General features: G+C 43.2%; 1 protein-coding gene across 3 annotated transcripts in view; it reads right to left on the bottom strand.

Annotated features, from left to right (window-relative positions):
- Nucleotides 1–20,264, bottom strand: part of fig4a (FIG4 phosphoinositide 5-phosphatase a) — a 111,063-nt gene that overhangs the window by 20,315 nt on the left and 70,484 nt on the right. For all 3 annotated transcript variants that reach the window (XM_085997793.1, XM_085997794.1, XM_085997795.1), the window contains 4 exons: nucleotides 14,784–14,842; nucleotides 14,011–14,161; nucleotides 6,745–6,828; nucleotides 3,820–4,015 (listed from right to left, as the gene is read on the bottom strand). In XM_085997793.1, the coding sequence (XP_085853919.1) occupies nucleotides 3,820–4,015; nucleotides 6,745–6,828; nucleotides 14,011–14,161; nucleotides 14,784–14,842 (490 nt within the window). The remainder of the gene's footprint in view (nucleotides 1–3,819; nucleotides 4,016–6,744; nucleotides 6,829–14,010; nucleotides 14,162–14,783; nucleotides 14,843–20,264) is intronic.

The raw sequence follows: 20,264 nt of genomic DNA, 5'->3' as shown, positions 1-20,264 counted from the left end.
ATTTTTTTTTGAAAACTTTATGTCTCTTATCTCTCTCTTAATCCCATCATTCTTTCGCTCTCTTGTGTACATGATTTGGTATTAAATGAAATATTCTAACTTACATTTCCTGGTTTAGATTCTGTGCGTCTCAGTGAGGATTCTTCAAGGATTGGTTAAGGAGATACACGTTTGCTTGCCTTGTTGAAACAGGTCCCTGATCCCCTGTAGAGGGCGCTACACTGTTTTGGCTCTCTAATAACTGCAAATTGCAGTGCAAAAGCCCACAGAAAGTCTGTGGGCAAATGTAAGTGTAAGGAACGGTGAGCATCGTTCCTTTGCCACAAAATCCAGGCCATCAATTTTCAAACACTTCAGATCAGATTGGGAGGGAGGATAGGAGCTTGACATATGGAAGATAACCTATATTCAAAGGCTGAGGAAACCATACCAAAAACAAGTATCGTAATTTCCTTCTTCAGTTGGTTATCCTGTACATATTCAATGAATAGTATAGTATGATGTGGAATAATTTACACATACAGACATATACACAGGATACAGGAAGATGAGCAGTGGGATACCAGCATTTTTCTTGACTAGATTGACTTAATAATTCTCAGGAGACAAAGTTGAAAGTGGAATTATGGTTAGTGCTAATAGTGTTAGCTCCTTACCATAAATGTTGTTCTTATGACACATTAGGCAATAATTAAAACTGAAGTTAATAAAACATTTTGTGGTTATGTTCCAGTGAGGGCACTCTATCTCCCACAGTACAATCTGTTTTCACGTAATATATGTGAAATACTAAATAATTCATAGGAATAACACCATCACAAGCTATAAATATAGACACATGCCAAGTGTGTGAAACACAGATTAACTTACCAAGAGTCCTAGACGAGGTTAGTGCTATAAAATTTGCTGCAACAGTAACATGTTTTGATGCCTTTCTCACATAAAAATACTAAATGAATGCTTCTAACTGCAATGGACATACTCAGCTAGGATAAAAACCTATTACTGTATCTTAAATATTAAACATACTAAAACAAAATGAGATCTGAAGATTCTGGAAGAGACACACTCGAATTTTTTTTATTCATTCATTCTTGGGATGAGGGAGTCGCTGGCAAGGCTGGCATTCATTGCCCATCCCTAGATGCCCTGACAAGGTGGTAGTGGCCTTTCTTGAACTGCTGGTAGCAGTTCGATACAACCAAGTGGTTTGCTGGGCCACTTCAGAGGCAGTTATGAGTCCACCATATTGGTGTGGGACCTGGAGTCAGATATAGGCCAGATCAGGTAAGGATAGAAGGTTTCCTCCCCTAAAAGAACATTAGTAAACCAGTTGGGTTTTTAATGGCAATCCAACAGCTTCACGGTCATTTTTACAGATACCAGATTTTTATTTTAAAAACTGCATTCAAATTCTCAAACTGCCATGGTGAGATTTCAACTCGCATTCTCCGGATTATTAATCCAGTAACATAACCAGTACAGTGGTTATACCTTGAATAGAAGATGTCAGGACAAAACATCAGGAGTTATCAACCGACCAAAAGCATGAAAGGAATATAAAATTATGTTACCTAGATGCCCTACCTTTTAGCCACCCGAAACACAGGGAGAGTACATTAGCATATGCTTGAATCATTTTGCTGCGATTTGTGGGATCTTGCGGTGTACAAATTGGCTGCTACATTTAACTAGATAACAGCAACTGCTTTTCAATGTAATTCATTCTATATGCAGCACTTTGAGATGGTTGAGAGACACTTTATAAATGCAAATCTTATTTTTAAAAAGGTTTTAATAGGTTTGCAGCTCTTTACTTGAGATAGGGATAAGAGAGTTTCAGAAATTACAACTTTGATCAACAAAAGTAAGAACCAGATTCTCAACTGCCACTGCCATTTTGTTAACAGTGCTTCTGGCATAAAATTGAATCTAGTTGAATACTAATTTTCTGCCCAATTAAACAAACAAGACAAATAACTTCATACTGGCACCAAGGATCACTTTTATTGGACTTTCATATGAATCTGTTTCAATTCCTTGTATTGTCTTTAGAAGCAAACAATGGACTATAGAGTTACTGATTATGAAAGTGTGAATTTTGTTTCTATAATGGGCCGTAATTTGCAGCCTCTATGGGCGTGTACGAGCCTGTAAGGGCCACGCATGTTCCGGGTTTTTGCACGCGGAGCGCATGCGCGAAAACCCGGAACTTGCAATCTCCAGGAAAAGGACATCCGCTGTCGGAGAGTTGGGCTATTTTCCCAACTCTGCTCAGCGAATACCCGTGAAATTCTTACGCCTGGTAAAAGGTGTAAGGCCTGCTTTTACCAGCGTAAGAGTTTATAAAAAAATATTAAAATAAAGTTTTAGCAATCATTTATAAATTTAAAAACCTGTACAATAAGGTAAGTTTATTTTTAGTCCCTTTAAAATATTTAAATTTATTTTTCAAAAAAAAAATGTTTCAAATATTTAATTAAATGGCATTTTAATTAATTTTAAATGTAATTTAAATTTTTTTATTTGATGTGTAGATGTATTTTTTGGGGTATTCCCATTCATGTTTATGGGGTTTCCGTACATATGGAATCCCCATAAGCATGAATGGGGATTCGCTTTTATTGGTTGGGCCGGCCCACATGATCCCAGGGGCACTTGCGAACTGCCTACGCCCAAGATACGTGGGCCTCTTCCCGCGGGTACCCGGAGAGTCCCAGGACCGCGAGTCTCTGGACCTCCAGGTACGCGGATCAGAGGCATTTCCCCACGGGTAGCCTCTGACCACAAATTCAGGGCCAATCAGTTATGCTATGGTCAATACTGTTCTCTAATCTATAGAATTGTGATTGCCTCAATCAATTATGTTTAACAGGATTACATTTGAAGTATTTTAATAAATTTAAAGCTGCATCATTGCCGTAAAACTTTTATTCTAGTGCAAAACTTGAAAGATTAAGCCAATATTAACAAGTGGCAGGAAATTCATGTGAGACATACGTCATGATTACCAGTTGCCTCAAGTTGAGCCCTGCTTTTTTGCCCCCCAAAATACAGAAAGAGTACATTAGCATATGCTTGAATCTTGAAAGGAAAGCACTAATAGCTAAATAGGGGAACATTGACATTCATTTAGTTACTTAGTGGTAGTCTAGTTGAACAACATGACCATCAATGCCAGTTTCCTACCTTACAGACGCATGAGTTTAGTGGATGTGATGCTTACTCTTACCACGCACTATTACTATGCAGCTCTACTGTTATATGAAGAAAAGGAATACTTGATGGTTACTGGCACGTTACAATACTTTCCCTGGCTTGATTCAAACAAGTTAAATAAAAGCATAATGGCATTTTCCCCACTGAAGAAGTTAAATGGTGCTCCTTTTGGGTTTACATTTAAGAAAGCTATTTGAATTACCGACACCAGCAGCTTTCTCAGTTGGACACTGGTCTTCTCTCCACACTGATGATGAAAGTTATCCTTCACCGATTAAGTAGGTTAGTATTGAAAATAAACTGAATTGGTTTTAGCCATCCTCTTCTATTTTGATTCCCATTTTCAACTCCTTTCCCTTCTCCATTATGGTGTCTTTGAGATCATTCACAAGTCCAGGGGCAGTAAGGTGGTCTGTCGATGCCACCCTGCAATTAGATGCAGGTGGTGTGCAACAGCCATTTTGGTCAATCTGCCCTTCCCGTTTTTCCTCCAATAAAGAAGCATCTCGCTTCCAAATGATCTAGCTGAAACCACCTGCTTCTAATCTGTAGCATAATGAAGTATGGCTTCTTTTCAATCGCATAAAATGCATTTCATACCTCAGGAATTTTGGTAGTATCCCCGAACTCTGTAATTTTTACTGGTGTTGACCGCTGAGAGACAGGACCTTCCTCCTCTTTGTCAGTTCCCGAATCATCCTCAGAACTACTGGAAACTGCCTCCTCTGATGGTGGCGGTGGGGCACTTGCTACCGTTTTACGTTGCAATACAGCTTCTTCCTTATTGCTCTTGTTACTGAACAAAAAAAGTATTTTAGGTTAATTGTGCAACAGAATATTTGGATTTGAAAATACAATACATCGTATAGGTAGTAATTATCCTACTCTCGGTCACAGCTGAGAAAAACACTGCAATACATGAAGAATTAACACTAAATACACTAGTATCTGTTCTAAAATAAAAATAATTTTAATATGCTAACAGGAATGGTTTACATGGAATTTTTAATGGTAAATGTTTAATACTCAAACTACAAGGTGTCCAGGGTAAATCTCGTAACATTTACAGCAAAAGTGTACGAGATGGAATTTTTTGAAAACATCAAGTCTAAGAATATAATTGAAATCAAATGCAGGGCTATGGGGAAAGGGCGGGGGAGTGGGACTAGCTGAAGTGCTCTTGCAGAGAGCCGGCACGGGCTCGACGGGCCGAATGGCCGCTTTCTGTGCTGTAACCATTCTATGATTTTGTGCGTGTAATACAATATTGAAATTTCTATTCTATGCCAGGAATTCAAATTGCACACAACATAGGGCATGATTTACTAAGCACAACTTTTGCTTTTAACTATTCTCCAAATGTACTTGGACATAAAAAGATCCCACTAACTATATGAAGGGCAGGGAACTCTTCCATATCCTGTCTAACATTACTAACTAAAATTACCAGAGCAGATTATTGATCATCCATTCATTTTCTGTTTGTGGGCCCTTACTGTGGACAAATTGGCTGCCATGTTTTCTTACAGAAGTGACTCCACTCCAAAAAAGTAATCATCAATTGTAAAGTATTTTAGAACATTCTAAGGAAGTGAAAGGAACTATATCAATGTAAGTTTTTTGCTTTCTTCTCCCCCTCTGAATAAGCAGCATCAATAACCTACTGAAAGATTGCAGCAACTGTAGATGGAAGTACAGAACAACTGAAACCAGAGCCCCAAAATTTCTTTGACAAGCTGGTTAAAAATAACCACACGGAGTCTGGTATGGTAAATGTGGTGGGTTTATGAGAACGTCCAAAGAAGTTGCTTCTCGTTAACCAAAAGTCAGTGAGTACGGCTGACATAGCGAGACTAAATAGTATCAGTCGTGGCTCAGTGATGGCACTCTTGCCTCAGTCAGAGGTTGTGAGTTCAAGCCCCATGCCAGAGACTGGAGCACATAATTTAGGCGAACACTACTGCAGTACTGAGGTAGTGCTGCACTGTCAGAGGTGCTGTCATTCGGATGAGATGTTAAACAGAGGCCCCATTTGCCCTTTCAGGTGGATGCAAAAGATCCCGTGGCATTATTTCAAAGAACAGGGGAGTTCTCCCGGGCATCCTGGCCAATAGTCATCTCCCAATCAACATCACTAAAACAGATTGTCTGGTCATCATCACATTGCTGTTTGTGGGAGCTTGCTGTGTGCAAATTGGCTGCCGCGTTTCCTACATTACAACAGTGGCTACACTTCAATAAAGTACTTAATTGGCTGTAAAGCGCTTTGGGATGTCCAGTGATCATGCAAGACGCTGTATAAATGCAAGTCTTGCTTTTTTATTTCTTTTTGGATGGTGTCGAGCTTCTTGAGTGTTGATTGAGGGATAAATATTGGCCAGGACAACGGGGATAATTCCCCTGCTCTTCTTCAAAATAGTGGCCATGGAATCTTTTATGTCCACGAGGGGGCTCATCTGAAAAATGGCACCCCAGAGGGTGCAGCGTTCCCTCAGCACTGCACTGGAGTGTCAGCCTAGATTTTTGTGCTCAAATCTCTGGAGTGGGACTTGAACACACAACCTTCTGACACAGGCAAGAATACCAACTGAGCCACAGCTGACACTTAAAATACAACAGTGATTACACTTCAAAAGTACTTCATTGGCTGTAAAACGCTTTGGGACATCCTGAGGTTGTGAAAGGCACTATATAAATGCAAGTCTTTCTTATTTCATTCTTTAAATTGGTCCAATTTTTCCTTTTCTCCTACTGGGTTTCTGATTGGCATCTCTTACAACAGTGCAACAAGACTGGGAACTCTTGTGCACCAATGCTCCACTCTCATCTGAAGGAAGTATTTTTGTTTCGGACTTTGATTAGCTGATTAAACTGTTACACATCAGTGTGATTTCTGGTACCCGAGCTAGGATTTCACCCGACTTTTCAGCAAACGTGTTGCTCAACAACTCTTGCCCACGGATTTCATCTTTGTCTAGTGGATTAATTGGGTTGGGCTTGATGTGGGAGGCAGATTCAACTTTCTGGATTAATTGCGCAGCTTGGAGCAGATAAGCTGATTACTGGGCATTTTCATTTTGGGACTGAGCATTGAAATATACTTTGACACTTTGTTGCTTGATCATCTTCACCTACTAAAGTACATCTTTAATTAAAGGAATTACAAGAGGTGCCGCCAGTATTGTTCTACTGCCACTCAACAACACGTGATCTGCTTGGTAGTATTGTACCTATTGAGTTAGAGAGTCAGAATTAACTCCTTGAGCCTAATCACTATGATGATGACAATGTTGAACAACATTAGGGCAAGGCTTGAGAGAAAAAAAAACCAAAAAGAGATTGGACAAGAGGCTGACAGAGCAAATAATTTGAAACTGAAAAAAAAATTGAAGAGGAATTATATTTTATTTGGTTATACATCCTCCAAGACACAGATTCTTACAAAAAAATTAATAAGCAAAAGCAAAATGTTTTGTATAGATAAAAATGAATATAGACAACTAAATCCAGTTATCAGTTCTTTACCTCAGCATGGATTTGCCAGTTTCTTCTGGCTTGCGAATAGTGAAAGGACTTGGGTCGATTCCAACATTCTTTGGCATGAAGTCCCTTTAGACAAACACAGTACAATGAAGCTATAGATACTATAGCCCTACATTATTCTGATTTTAAAAACAAACACGCAAGGCAGCAAAACTTCCAACTTTTGTCATGTGTTCGAAACATAGAAAAATAGGAGTAGGCCATTCGGTCCTTCGAGCCTGCTCCGCCATTCAATATGATCATGGCTGATCCTCTGACAATACCATATTCCTGCTCTCTCCCCATATCCCTTGATGCCTTTTGTGTCTAGAAATCAATCTATCTCCTTCTTAAATATATTCAGTGACTTGGCCTTCACAGCCTTCCGTGGTAGAAAATTTCTCAGGTTCACCACCCTCAGTGAAGAAATTTCTCCTCATCTCGGTCCTAAATGTCCTACCCTGTATCCTGAGACTGTGACCCCTCGTTCTAGAACCCCCAGCCAGGGGAAACATCCTCCCTGCATCCAGTCTGTCTAGCCCGGTCAGAATTTTATACGTTTCAATGAAATCCCTTCTCATTCTTCTAAACTCTAGTGAATACAGGCCTAGTTGACCCAATCTCTCCTCATACGACAGTCCTGCCATCCCAGGAATCAGTCTGGTGAACCTTCGCTGCACTCCCTCTATGGCAAGTATATCCTTTCCTAGGTAAGGAGACCAAAACTGTACACAGTATTCCAGGTGTGGTCTCACCAAGGCCCTGTACAACTGTAGGAAGGCATCCTTGCTCCTGTACTCAAATCCTCTTGCAATGAAGGCCAACATACCATTTGCCTTCCCAACTGCTTGCTGCACCTGCATGTTTGCTTTCAGTGACTGGTGTACAAGGACACCCAGGTCCCTTTGTACATCAGCATTTCCCAATCTATCACCATTTAAATAATACTCTACTTTTCTGTTTTTCCTACCGAAGTGGATAACTTCGCATTTATCCATGTTATACTGCATCTGCCATGTATTTGCCCACTCACTCAACTTGTCTAAATCGCCTTGAAGCCTCTTTGCATCCTCCTCACAACTCACAATCCCACCGAGTTTCGTGTTGTCAGCAAACTTGGAAATATTACATTTGGTTCCCTCATCCAAATCATTGATATATATTGTGAATAGCTGGGGCCCAAGCACTGATCCCTGCAGTACCCCACTAGTCACCGCCTGCCACCCCGAAAAAGACCCATTTATTCCTGCTCTCGGTTTCCTGTCTGTTAACCAATTTTCAATCCATGCCAGTATATTACCCCCAATCCCATGTGCTTTAATTTTGCACACTAACCTCTTATCAAAGGCCTTCTGAAAATCCAAATACACCACATCCACTGGTTCTCCCTTATCTATTCTACCAGTTACATCCTCAAAAAACTCCAGGTTTGTCAAACACGATTTCCCTTTCATAAATCCGTGTTGACTTTGTCTAATCCCATTGATATTTTCTAAGTGTTGACCAACAGCACATTTCTCAAGTAAGTTTGAAATAAAAATTTTCATAATTTCCAACACAATTACATTAAATCTTTTACAAAACCTGTGCCAAATACTGGTGGTTGTGGCTCACCTAGGTTGGTCTGGGCTGCAGGCCACACCTTTAACACATTACATATTTAATTATTGGTGCAATATGCAGAAACTTGTGATATTTCTAATATTTCATTTTTGCTAATCAGTTAGAATGACTGACAATGTCAGAGAGAGAAGACTCCAACGATCAAAATAACAGTGATGTTATACCATGTTAGTGATTTCAAGAATTATTTTGCTAGCTAAAAGAGAAATATCAGCTTCTATTATAAATAGAATTTAATATATATGTTACAGGACAAGTTCTTTCAGTACACTGGGGCTATTTTCTAATGTGGTAGAAATATAATTGAAGTTTCTACATATCATACAGGTAATTCATTCTGTAGTGTTTCTCCAGTCTCGACAATAAAGTTACAGTAGAATCTTATCCTCAAATATTCTTAAACTAAATAGTTAAAAATGCTTTAAAAAATAATCTGCATTCAAATTGGAGCATGGGGCAGAGCAGGGTGTAGTATATGTACCTTTAAGGGGAGAACTACTTTTTACAGCTCCTGTATACTGTAGTACTGGCAGTGACCACACTTGTATATAAACCCTGAGTAGGGATCTGTACGTTTAGTTTTAGAGTAACCCTCATCCAGTAAATACCTGTTGATTGTTCCCTGCAGTCTCGTGTCTAGTTATTGAAGGACACACAACATCAAAATACACGGATCTAACATTGGCGACGAGGCAGATGCGAACCTACCTGCAACTCTGCATTACCTCCCAGGGATTCGCTCCTGGAGAACAGTGGAAGAAAGTGGAGGCCAGCAGCACGGGCGTCGACCACGAGCAACCGCCTAGCCATCCAGCGGAGATTTGAGCATCGCAGGGGAGGCTGTTGAGAGCTGGGCTTGGTTCTCCAGTCACGGTGGTCCAGCGAAATGGGCTGGCAACAGGTACAGCGCAGACCCTTCCCGGACAGCGGCGGCTAGAGCCGACCGACGGCACAGAAAAGGCCGAGCAGCGTCGACGGGAGAAGAGAGAGGATAGAGCGCACAGGGCGCAGCCGGTGTTCAGGACCGAGCGGCGTCGACGGGAGGAGAGAGGCGCGAAGGAAAACGCGCAGAGCGCAGCCGGTGTTCAAGGGACGAACAGCGTCAGCGGGGAAGAAAGGGAAACGCGCAGAGCGCAGCCGGTGTTCAAGGACCGAGCAGCCGCAGCGGAGAAGAAGGGAGAGTGCGGGAAACGCCATTTTGAGCCGTAGCGGAGAAGGGAGAGCGCGGGAAAACGCCATTTTGAGCCGCAGCGGAGAAGAAGGGACAGCGTGGGAAAACGCCATTTTGAGCCGCAAGAAGAAGGGAAAGCGCGGGAAAACGCCATTTTGAGCCAGTCTAACCACACCCAGGGATGCCGAAGAGTGGCAGTATCACAGCGTTCGACAATGAAGTCGAAGATTGGACGACATATGTCGAAAGCATAGAAGTGTACTGCAAGGCGAATGAAGTGCCATATGAGAGGAAAGCGCTGGTATTGTTGAATTCCATGGGTGCAAAAACGTATGGCTTACTACGAAACCTAGTAACCCCAGAGAAGCCAGTGGAAAAGGATTTTGGAAACATGGTCTCAATCCTACAGAACCACATAAACCCCACACCGCTGCTGATAGCAGAAAGATTTAAGTTTCACAAAAGGAACCAGCATAAAGATGAAAGTAATGCTGAGTATTTAACGGAACTGCGCAAGCTATCGAAACACTGCCAGTTTGGAACGGGACTAGCAGATACTTTAAGGGACAAGTTTGTGTGTGGGCTTCAAAGTGAAGGAACCCAGAAACCGCTTCTATCAGAAAAGGATCTTACGCTGGACAAGGCTTTCAGCATGGCAGTATCACACGAAGCAGCCACACGGGGCGCTGCAGAGATACAACGGAGACCGCAAGAATATGGCACAAATGAAATGTCATACGGAACAGTGAAGTGCTATCGCTGCGGCAGAACAACACACGACCATAATGATTGCTGGTTTAAGGACAAAATGTGCAGACAGTGTGGAAAAGTAGGACACATAGCAAGAGTCTGCAGGTCAGGAAAGAAAACCAGCAGCAAGAAATCTCCACAGGAGAAGTACAAGAAGGTACATAAGGTGACGGAGAGTAGTTCAGACGAACAGAAAAGTGATACAGACTCCGGGAGCAAGGAGCTGGGTTGTCTGAAACTACATAAGGTGATCCAAACAGAGGATCACCAAACTATCTGGGTCACGCTCAAGATAGCTGGAGTCCAAGTGAAAATGGAATTGGACACAGGATCAGCCCTAACAGTCATAAATCAAAAGGGACTACAAGCGGCTATTCTCACATATACCCTCGAGAGATACAGAGATCGTCTTGAAGACGTACACGGGGCAAAAAGTCTACCCCAAAGGAAAAATAAGGGTGAACGTTGTATATAACGGTAAGGAAACACCAAAAATGGACCTATATGTATTGCCAGATGGAGGACCACCACTACTAGGACGTGAATGGATCCGGAAGATACAGCTAGATTGGCATTCCATACAAGCACTGACTGTAGATGCCAAAAAGGAGGACGACGCCACACCGGGACGACTGTCAAAAATGCTAACTGACGCACAAGAAGTGTTCCAGGAGGGACTCGGAACACTAAAAGGCATAACAGCAACGATCAAAATAGAGGAAAATGCAAGCCCAGTTTTTTTTTTTTTTTTTTTTTTTTAAGGCCAGACCGGTGCCTTATGCGATCCGCCCAGCCGTCGAAGCAGAGCTGGAAGGTTTGGAACGTTCAGGAGTACTGTCCAAAGTGGACTGGAGCGAGTGGGCCACACCCGTCGTTCCTGTAATGAAGAGGTCGTTGAGTAATACGCCTGGGGAACCAAAGAAAGTTCGCATCTGTGGGGACTTTAAGGTGACAGTGAACCCAGTCCTTCACACGGCACAATATCCGCTTCCGCGGATTGAAGATATTTGCGCCTCGCTATCTGGAGGGAAACGCTTCACTAAGATTGATCTGGCCCAGGCGTACCTGCAAATGGAGGTAGAAGAAGCCTCGAAACAGTACCTCACGATCAACACTCATAAAGGTCTCTACCAATACAACCGGCTGGTGTTCGGGGTAGCATCAGCTCTGGCTATTTGGCAAAGGGCAATGGATCAAGTCCTGCAAGGGATTCCAGGGACCCAATGTTATTTGGACGACATCCTGGTCACGGGTGAAAATGACAGTGCTCACCTTGCCAACCTGGAGCAGGTGCTCACTAGATTGCAGGAATATGGGCTCCGAGCAAATCGCCACAAATGCGAGTTTTTCCAGAAGCAGATCTCGTATTGTGGCCACGTTATTGATGAAGAGGGGTTACATAAGTCCCCTGAAAAGATTGAGGCAGTAGTCAAGGCTCCAGCACCGGGAAATGTGTCACAACTGAGGTCGTTCCTCGGGCTGGTGAACTACTACCATAAGTTCTTGCCGAATTTGTCTACAGTACTACACCCACTGAACACCCTACTGCAAACGGGGGTACCATGGAAGTGGAATGACGAATGTAAACGAGCTTTCCAGAAGTGCAAAGAATTGATCACATCAAAAGAGGTGTTGGCTCATTTCAACCCAGCACTACCAATTCGGTTGGCGTGTGATGCATCACCCTATGGCATTGGAGCGGTGCTGTCGCACAAGTTCCCGGACGGCTCGGAGAGGCCGGTAGCCTTTGCGTCTCGGTCACTAACCTCAGCCGAGCGTAACTACGCCCAGATTGACAGGGAGGCCCTCAGCCTAGTGTGGGGAGTGAAAAAGTTCAACCACTATCTGCACAGGCAGAATTTCACCTTGCTGACTGACCACCAACCACTTGTCTCCATCTTTAATCCAAAGAAGGGCGTGCCGGTGATGACTGCGCAACGGCTACAAAGATGGTCCCTTTTTCTAGGGGCGAACCAATATGAAATCGAGTATAAGGGCACGAAACAGCATGGAAACGCTGATGGGCTATCACGCCTGCCACTGCCTACTGCGGAGGAAGCACCAGCAGTGGACCCTGTTGAAATATTTTATTCGACTATAATTGAACGCTTGCCAGTAACTAACACTGATATAGAGAAGGAGACCCGAAATGACCCGACACTGTCTCGGGTATATGACTTGACGGTGAAGGGATGGCCAACACATGGCGACTCACTATTGCCAGCATTCTCATCCAGAAGAGAACAGCTGTCAGTATGCCAGGGGACCTGGATGTGTGGATCCCGAGTGGTAATTCCACCCAAGTTAAGGGAGAGAGTGCTAAATGAGCTTCACGAAGGCCATCTGGGAGGGGTGAAAATTAAAAGCCTTGCTAGGGCTTATGTGTGGTGGCCGGGGATCGATCAGCAAATTGAAGACCTGACAAAGAGCTGTTCAGGATGCCAGAAGGTCCAAAATGCACCACCACAGGCCCCTCTACACCCATGGGAGTGGCCCTCATCTCCATGGCAACGGGTGCATATTGATTTTGCTGGTCCATTCATGGACTCAGTGTTTCTAATAGCCGTGGATGCGCACTCGAAATGGCCTGAGGTGATCAAAATGTCGTCCACCACCACGGAGAAAACTATTGCATTCCTACGGACCATATTTGCCAGGAACGGCTTGCCAGAGCAGATTTGCTCTGATAACGGACCACAGTTTGTGTCCAAAGAGTTTCGAAGATTCATGAAAAGGAATGGGGTAAGGCATTACACATCCGCCCCGTATCATCCAGCCACAAATGGATTGGCTGAGAGGTTCGTACAAACCTTTAAGAAAGCAGTAAGGGCCATGTGCGATGACGACATTCCACTGCAGCATAAGGTGGACAATTTCCTGTTAGCCTACAGAAATGCGACACATGCAGTCACCAACCAGACCACGGCCATGATGTTCTTTAACCGAAGGTTAAGATCTCGTCTGGATTTGCTCAGACCAAATGTACGAAGAGATGTTGAGAATAAGCAATTCCAGCACATCAATGAGAAGCCGACAAGGAGCTTCAATGTAGGGCAACCAGTCTTGGCCCGCGACTACCGAACAGAGAAATGGCAACCAGGAACGATATGCACACGGCAGGGGCCACTAATGTACACAGTCGATGTTGGGGCGAACATTGTGAGACGCCATGTCGACCAGATCCTAGAGTCACAGGAACGAGTCAACCCCATGTCTCGCGCACCTAGTGATGAACCCGACATACAGGTAGCATCTACTCCAGAAACAGTAGCATCGGAAGCTGATAAACCAACTGACGACAGGGGGCCTCCGCACCAAGAACAAGACACTCAGGAAAGGCGCTATCCAGAAAGGATCAGGAAGCCGCCCCAAAGACTGAATTTATAAATGGACTATTTTCAGTTAATGTGCATGTTAAAAGTGTTAATTGTTAAATGAATGTTATGGTACTGTCAATCTAAAAAAAGGGGAGGAATTGTAGTGTATGTACCTTTAAGGGGAGAACTACTTTTTACAGCTCCTGTACACTGTAGTACTGGCAGTGACCACACTTGTATATAAACCCTGAGTAGGGATCTGTACGTTTAGTTTTAGAGTAACCCTCATCCAGTAAATACCTGTTGATTGTTCCCTGCAGTCTTGTGTCTAGTTATTGAAGGACACACAACATCAAAATACACAGATCTAACACAGGGGTTATCCAAAGGAGTGTATAGATTACATACTTAGCTGAATTTGTCATTGTCAGACAAAATGTATCATCGAAACAGCTCAGCTCGTATGGCCTGAAGAATTCAGTGTATACATCTATCTCTTCATCAGATTTATTCGTCTTCTTCACCACTGTCATCTTTTTAAGATTCTCAGTGCAAGGAACTAAAGAGATGAACGGCAGAGAGGAAATATTTCATCACTGAGTTTAATTAACTAAAGAATTGTAACACAGTTGTAAACAATAATACTATGCAATATGTTATAGATTAGTAACATTAAAGGAATACTCTCGGCTGCAGTTTTAACATACAAACTGGTCGAGTTTTATAAATACAGCAGCCATATTGACTTGAATCAAGAATGGTTTAAAAAGTTACTTGGGTCAAGAGAGCCACATTTAATTTTAAGGATGCAGTTAAAAAAGCACTCGTGCATCTTTTAAATGTTTCAGTTTATGAACTATACAAGCTATAGTATTCAATATGACAAACATCAAGTTTTATAAACAAAAGCTTTTCTATTGTGCAAACTATACAATTTCCTTTTTCCTTATGGTGAAGGCCAATTGCGGAGTTTGAACGCAGTAGATACACTAATGCATTTTGATCTTTTTTGAATTATACACTGTTGACCTGTGAATGCAAACGGTTAAGTGGCTCTGTGAATCAAATTTTACATTTCTTTTTCATACACCACTAAATTATATATAACCTGCCAAACACTTTTAAATTAAGAGTACCGAACTAGTCACTAACATTAGAATATGCAAGTTATTTATTCCTACCTTCATCGTAAGGCAAAGGTAGATTCATTAGTACCTCAGGTGTCCACCAATGGGTATAGCTTCAAGAAATGCAAAAAAAAACATTGCCATGTATTTACAACATTTGATATAGAATAAACTGTGGTAAACCAAAACTTAAAGTTTTGCTTGCAAGTTAAAAAATGAACAGAGTCCAGTTTGGATTCAGGGGACAAGTAGCAGAATGGATAGCAAGCTGGCTACAAAACAGAAAAGAGTAGGAATTAAAGGTATTTATTCAAACTGGTAGAAAGTGGGTTCAGTGCTGGGACCACTGTTGTTCACGATTTACATCAACAATTTGGACTCAGGTATCAGAAATACAATTTCAAAATTTGCGGATGACACCAAATTGGGGGCATAGTTAATACCGAGGAAAACTGCGACAAAATACAAGACAACGTACAATAAGCTTCCAGAATGGGAGTGTAAATGGCAAATAAATTTCAATATAGATAAGTGTGAGGGTGCATTTTGGTCGGAGTAATGAGGCCATATACTCCTTGGAAAATTTTTGGGGTGTCAGGGGGCGGCTGGGAAAATGTTTTTTTTTTTTGACAGTGGGTAGGGAACCTGCTGTCAACCCGCCTCCACGCTAGTCTCCCAGATCTTGAGTCTGTCATCGCAGAACAGACCCAACACCAAGTGGCAGGGAAGGCAATTCAGATTAGCTGGATTGTTAAGAGCCAATTAAGTAGTATTTTAAGCTTACCTTTAGATTTTGAGAGTTCGCCAATGGCTTCCCCGCTGCTCGGGGACCATGTCAGGTAAGGAGGTCAGGTGTTGTGTCAGCATGGGATGATTTCTAAACTTGACAGCTGCAAACGGTCTATAAAAGCTCAAAAGCTCCCATTTAATTAGGTCTACACTACAAGGTTAGAAGCTGTTACTTACTGCATTTGGAAGACAGATGGAGCTTTATGCAGCTTTCAAGTGTTTGGAGCAAACTCTCTATCCAGTGTCACCTCATTGGAACAACCTCACTCACCACTGACAAATCGTTTCCATCATCTCAACCTCACCTGCCATGTATTCCATCAGCATCGAAGGCCTTGGAAACATCTCACCTTGGTCCTCAGGATCCCACCACAATCAGCACCAACGCCAGCAGCACCAACCTTCTTTGCAATCAACTGGTGCTGCACAGGACACAGGGTATCAGCACCTGAGCACATTGCTGCCTAGGACACCATGGATGGCCTCACCATGGCCACATTTACTTCACTTGACGCTGTACACCCTGGTTGCCACATGATACGCCAGGTTGGCACCACACCATACCAACACCATGAAGCATCCCTACAATGCCCAAGCCATTCCTTTCACTCATCACCATTGCAGGGGGTACTGTTACGTCTCACCATTCACTGCAACTCACTAAGCCACTTCCAAAGATGCACACAAATCTGTCCAAGAACGCAAAGTGTTTAAAATAAAGATTTCAATGTTTGACAGCACAGTAACAGAAACTTCACATGAATATTGGCTAAAACACACAAGTGCCTACCCTTGTGTGTTGTTAGTTGGTATGATTGGACTAGGATGAGGGTGAGTGTGAGGGGTTACTAGTGAGATGGGGAAATGATAATGTAGATAGAGAGGGATGGGTGGAGATGCAAGGTAAGTTGGTGTGAGTAAGGATGTGAAGGAGTAGGGTAGGGAAGGCAGTGATGGGGATGTGATGGGCGGCACAGCAGGATGAGTTTGAGTGTGGCTTTGCAGTAACGTTTTGTGATCTACTGAGATCATTGAAAGGTTTGTGCCACTGCAGCTTGGTCCTCCCGATGACATCCCTGCTTGTGCCCTCCTCTGCAATCTGCAACCAGGCTGCATTGATCTCCTGGGGAGGTCTCTTCCGCCCATGGGAAGGGAAGAGAACCTCCCTGCATGCTGTGACTCTCTCCTATAAACATAAGGAGGGAATCATGGGAGAGCCTGTGCACCTCTGTGCAGTGCTCGTCAGTGTTTGCCGCACCTCTCAGTGTTGTGGAACACTGACAGCAGAACTGACAAAACCAATTTGCGCATGGTCCCTGTAAAGAAACCGGCTGATGACGCGCCATCAAACCTGCTTCCTTCAATTGGTCGGGAAACGTGCTGGGCGGGCTTAACAAGCCTAATTATCATAAAATTCTTTTTACAGAGCGGCCGCTCCAGTAGGTGAAATTGCGGCCGTAGTGTCTAAATGGGGTAGAGGAGCAGAGGGCTCTGGGGGTACAGATACACAAATCACTAAAAGTAGCAACGCAGGTTAATAAAGAACCGAGAGGTTATAATTATCAGGAAAGATTGAACAGGCTGGGGCTCTTCTCTCTAGAAAAGGCTGAGGGGTGACCCAATAGTGGTCTTTAAAATTACGGAGCGGTTTGTTAGGGTAGATGTAGAGAATGTTTCCACTTGTGGGGGTAGTCTAAAACTAGGAGTCTTAAATATGATTGTCACTAATACATACAATACGAACTTCAGGAGAAACTTCTATCCAGTGCCGATTTAAAATGTTTAACCATTCATATGTCAGCATGCTTGGCTGTACATTTGCCAGTGCCATGGCATGGGACTAAACAAGTCACACGCCACATCAAAAACAAAATTCCTTGTGGCTGCAGAAAGGAAGTCAAAGCTTTCTGGAGGAAGTGCTTAAATCTCATTATAGATCAGAGATTACAGCATGAAAGAAGGCCACCTTTGCCAACGATTAGAGGAAACAGAAGAAAGGCATAGAGAATACACCTCCAAAGACATTAGCAGACTATAGCCAAATATTCCACTATCCCTGAAATTATCAGCAGAATTGCAACAACATATTTTTTCTGAAAGAACAGCAGGACATCCATCTCATGGCAGCCCCACTTGTGAATGTGTGGTTAACTACTTCTATATTGATAATTATTGAGGTAGAGACAGAGATCCTCATTGTTGGTTTGATGAACACCTCTTCATATAAAAAGTTTAAGGCTAACCAAACTACTAAAAGTTTCAAGTCCAATTATGTCAGCCATGGTTCAGTGGTAGCACTCGCTTACGAGACAGAAGGTCATGGGTTCAAGCCCCATTCCAGAGACTTAAGCATATAATTTAGGCTGACACTAGTGCAGTACTGAGGGAGTGCTGCACTGTTGGAGGTGCCATTTTTCAGATAAGACATTAAACCGAGGCCCCATCTGCCTTCCCAAGTGGACTTAAAGATCCCATGGCACTATTCAAAGAAGAGCAGTGTAGCTCTGACCAATATTTATCCCTCAACCAACATCACTAAAACAGATCGTCGTCATTTACCTCATGGCTGTTTACAGGACCTTGCTGTGCATAAATTGGCTGCCATGTTTCCCTACATTACAACAGTGACTATATTTAAAAAGTACATTGGCTGTGAAGCGCTTTGAACATCTTGAGATCATGACTGGTACTATATAAATGCAAGTTCTCCCTTCTTTCTATGTGCCCAGAATGGGATGGGTGATCCCCAACTAAGGAAGGATACCAATACCATAAATGACTGATGTATATACCATGCAGGACATTGTGGGCTGGATTTTTCCAACCTCAGCAGGTCCGGGGCGGGCGACTTGGATGGCGTGTGGGGACCTCGCATTTGTGTCAATCTCAGCCTCAAAGATATTTGGATGATGGGGCTCGTTAAGCCCGCCCTGCAAGGTTCCAGGCCAATTAATAGGTGGGTCTGATGATGTCATTTAATGATGCATCATCAGCCAGTTTCCTTAAAGGGGTCAAAGCCAAATTGAATTTGACAGTTCTGCTGTCAGTGTTCTGCAGCATTGAGGTGCTGCAAACACTGCACAAAGGTGAATGGCTGCACCCAGGCTCTCCCATGACTCCCTCCTTATGTTTATGTAGGGAGTCACAGCACGCAGAGGGGTTCTCTTCCCTTCCAATGGGCAGAAGACACCGCCCCAGGCCACCAACGCAGCCTGGTTGCACATTGCACAGGAGGGCACAAGCAGGGGGGTCGTCAAGAGAACCAGGCTGCAGTGGCCAAACCTTTCAATGATCTCAGTAGATATCGAAACATTACTGCTATCCCACGCTCAACCTCATCCTGCTGTGCCACTCATGACATCCCCATCACTACCCTACTCCTGCACATCTTTACTCACACCAACTTACCTTGCACCTCCACCCATCCCTCTCTCCATCTACATTATCACTTCCCCATCTCACTAGCCACCCCTCACACTCGCTCTCATCCTACTGCAAGCATACCAACTAACAACACACAAGGGTAGGCACTTGGGTGGTTTAGCCAATGTTCATGACAAGTTTCTGGTAATGTGCTGTCAAACATTGAAATCTTTATTTTCAACACTTCTTGGACAGATTTGTGTGCACCTTTGAAAGTGTCTTAGTGAGTTGCAGTGAATGGCGAGACATAACGTCTCTCCCCAAATGGTGATGAGTGTGAAAGGAATGGCTTGGAGATTGTAGGGAATACTTTATGGTGCTGGTGTGAGGTGGTGCCAACCTGGTCCATCATGTGGCAGCCAGGGTGTACAGTGAAGCTAATCTGGACATGGTGAGTCCATCGCTGGCGTTCCAGGCAGCAATGTGCACAGGTGATGATGCCCTGTGTCCAGTGCAGCATCAGTTAATTGCGGAGAAGGTTGGTGCTGCTGATGTAACTGGTGATGCTGGTGTTGAGGCTGATTGTGTTGGGATTCTGAGGACCAAGGTGAGATTTTTTCCAAGGGCACCGATGCTGATGGAATAGATGGCAGGTGAGGTTGAGATGACAGAAGTAATCTGTCAATGTTGAGATAGGTTGTTCCAAGGGGGTGACAGTGGATAGAGAGATTACTCCAAACACTTCAAAAGTGGGTTCCAAATATTGAAGGCTGAAGCTTCTGAGATTGGAAAGTGACCAGCTGTAAAATGGTAGCTTTTAAACCACCTTTGCAGCTGTGACCTAATGAAACAAATGGAGAGTTGTTCAGAACTCGACATACTTACCTGCGTGATCCCCGAGGGACAGGAACCGAGGAAAACTTGGGAAAATGCTTTGGATGTGGTAAAATGTTGATTCAATTGCTTTAACTAACCTGCTAACTATCAGAATTGCCTGACCCACCGCTTAGTGCTGGGTCTGCAACGCGCAGGCAGAGCCGGCACTAGGGAAACTCACAAGGAGGCGGGTTTAGATACTGGTCCGCTGTCAATCATTTTGATAGCGGACCCGCCTCCAAACGCCAGCAAAATTCAACCTTGTGTCTCTGTAGACTACTTTGGAGCACTGAATACCTTTATTTCAAAATGAAATGCAGGTACCTTTGTGATAGTACTGTATATTAACAAAAAAATGCCCTAAGTGTGAGAAATTTCAAGCAAAATCATAAAAATGTTATAGTTAAAATGTTTATCCAGTTTCAACAAGGTCAGGACAGAAGTGATGCAGCCTACATTTAAATTTCTATAGATTTGAAATTAGGCTTTGGAGATTATGCTGAATCT

This window comes from Somniosus microcephalus, chromosome 9 (genome assembly GCF_052327205.1).
Source record: "Somniosus microcephalus isolate GS21.2 chromosome 9, FLI_Smic_1.0, whole genome shotgun sequence".
Lineage (NCBI taxonomy): Eukaryota > Metazoa > Chordata > Chondrichthyes > Squaliformes > Somniosidae > Somniosus > Somniosus microcephalus.
Note: the sequence above shows the minus strand (reverse complement) of the source record. Positions and strands in the feature narration are given on the sequence as shown.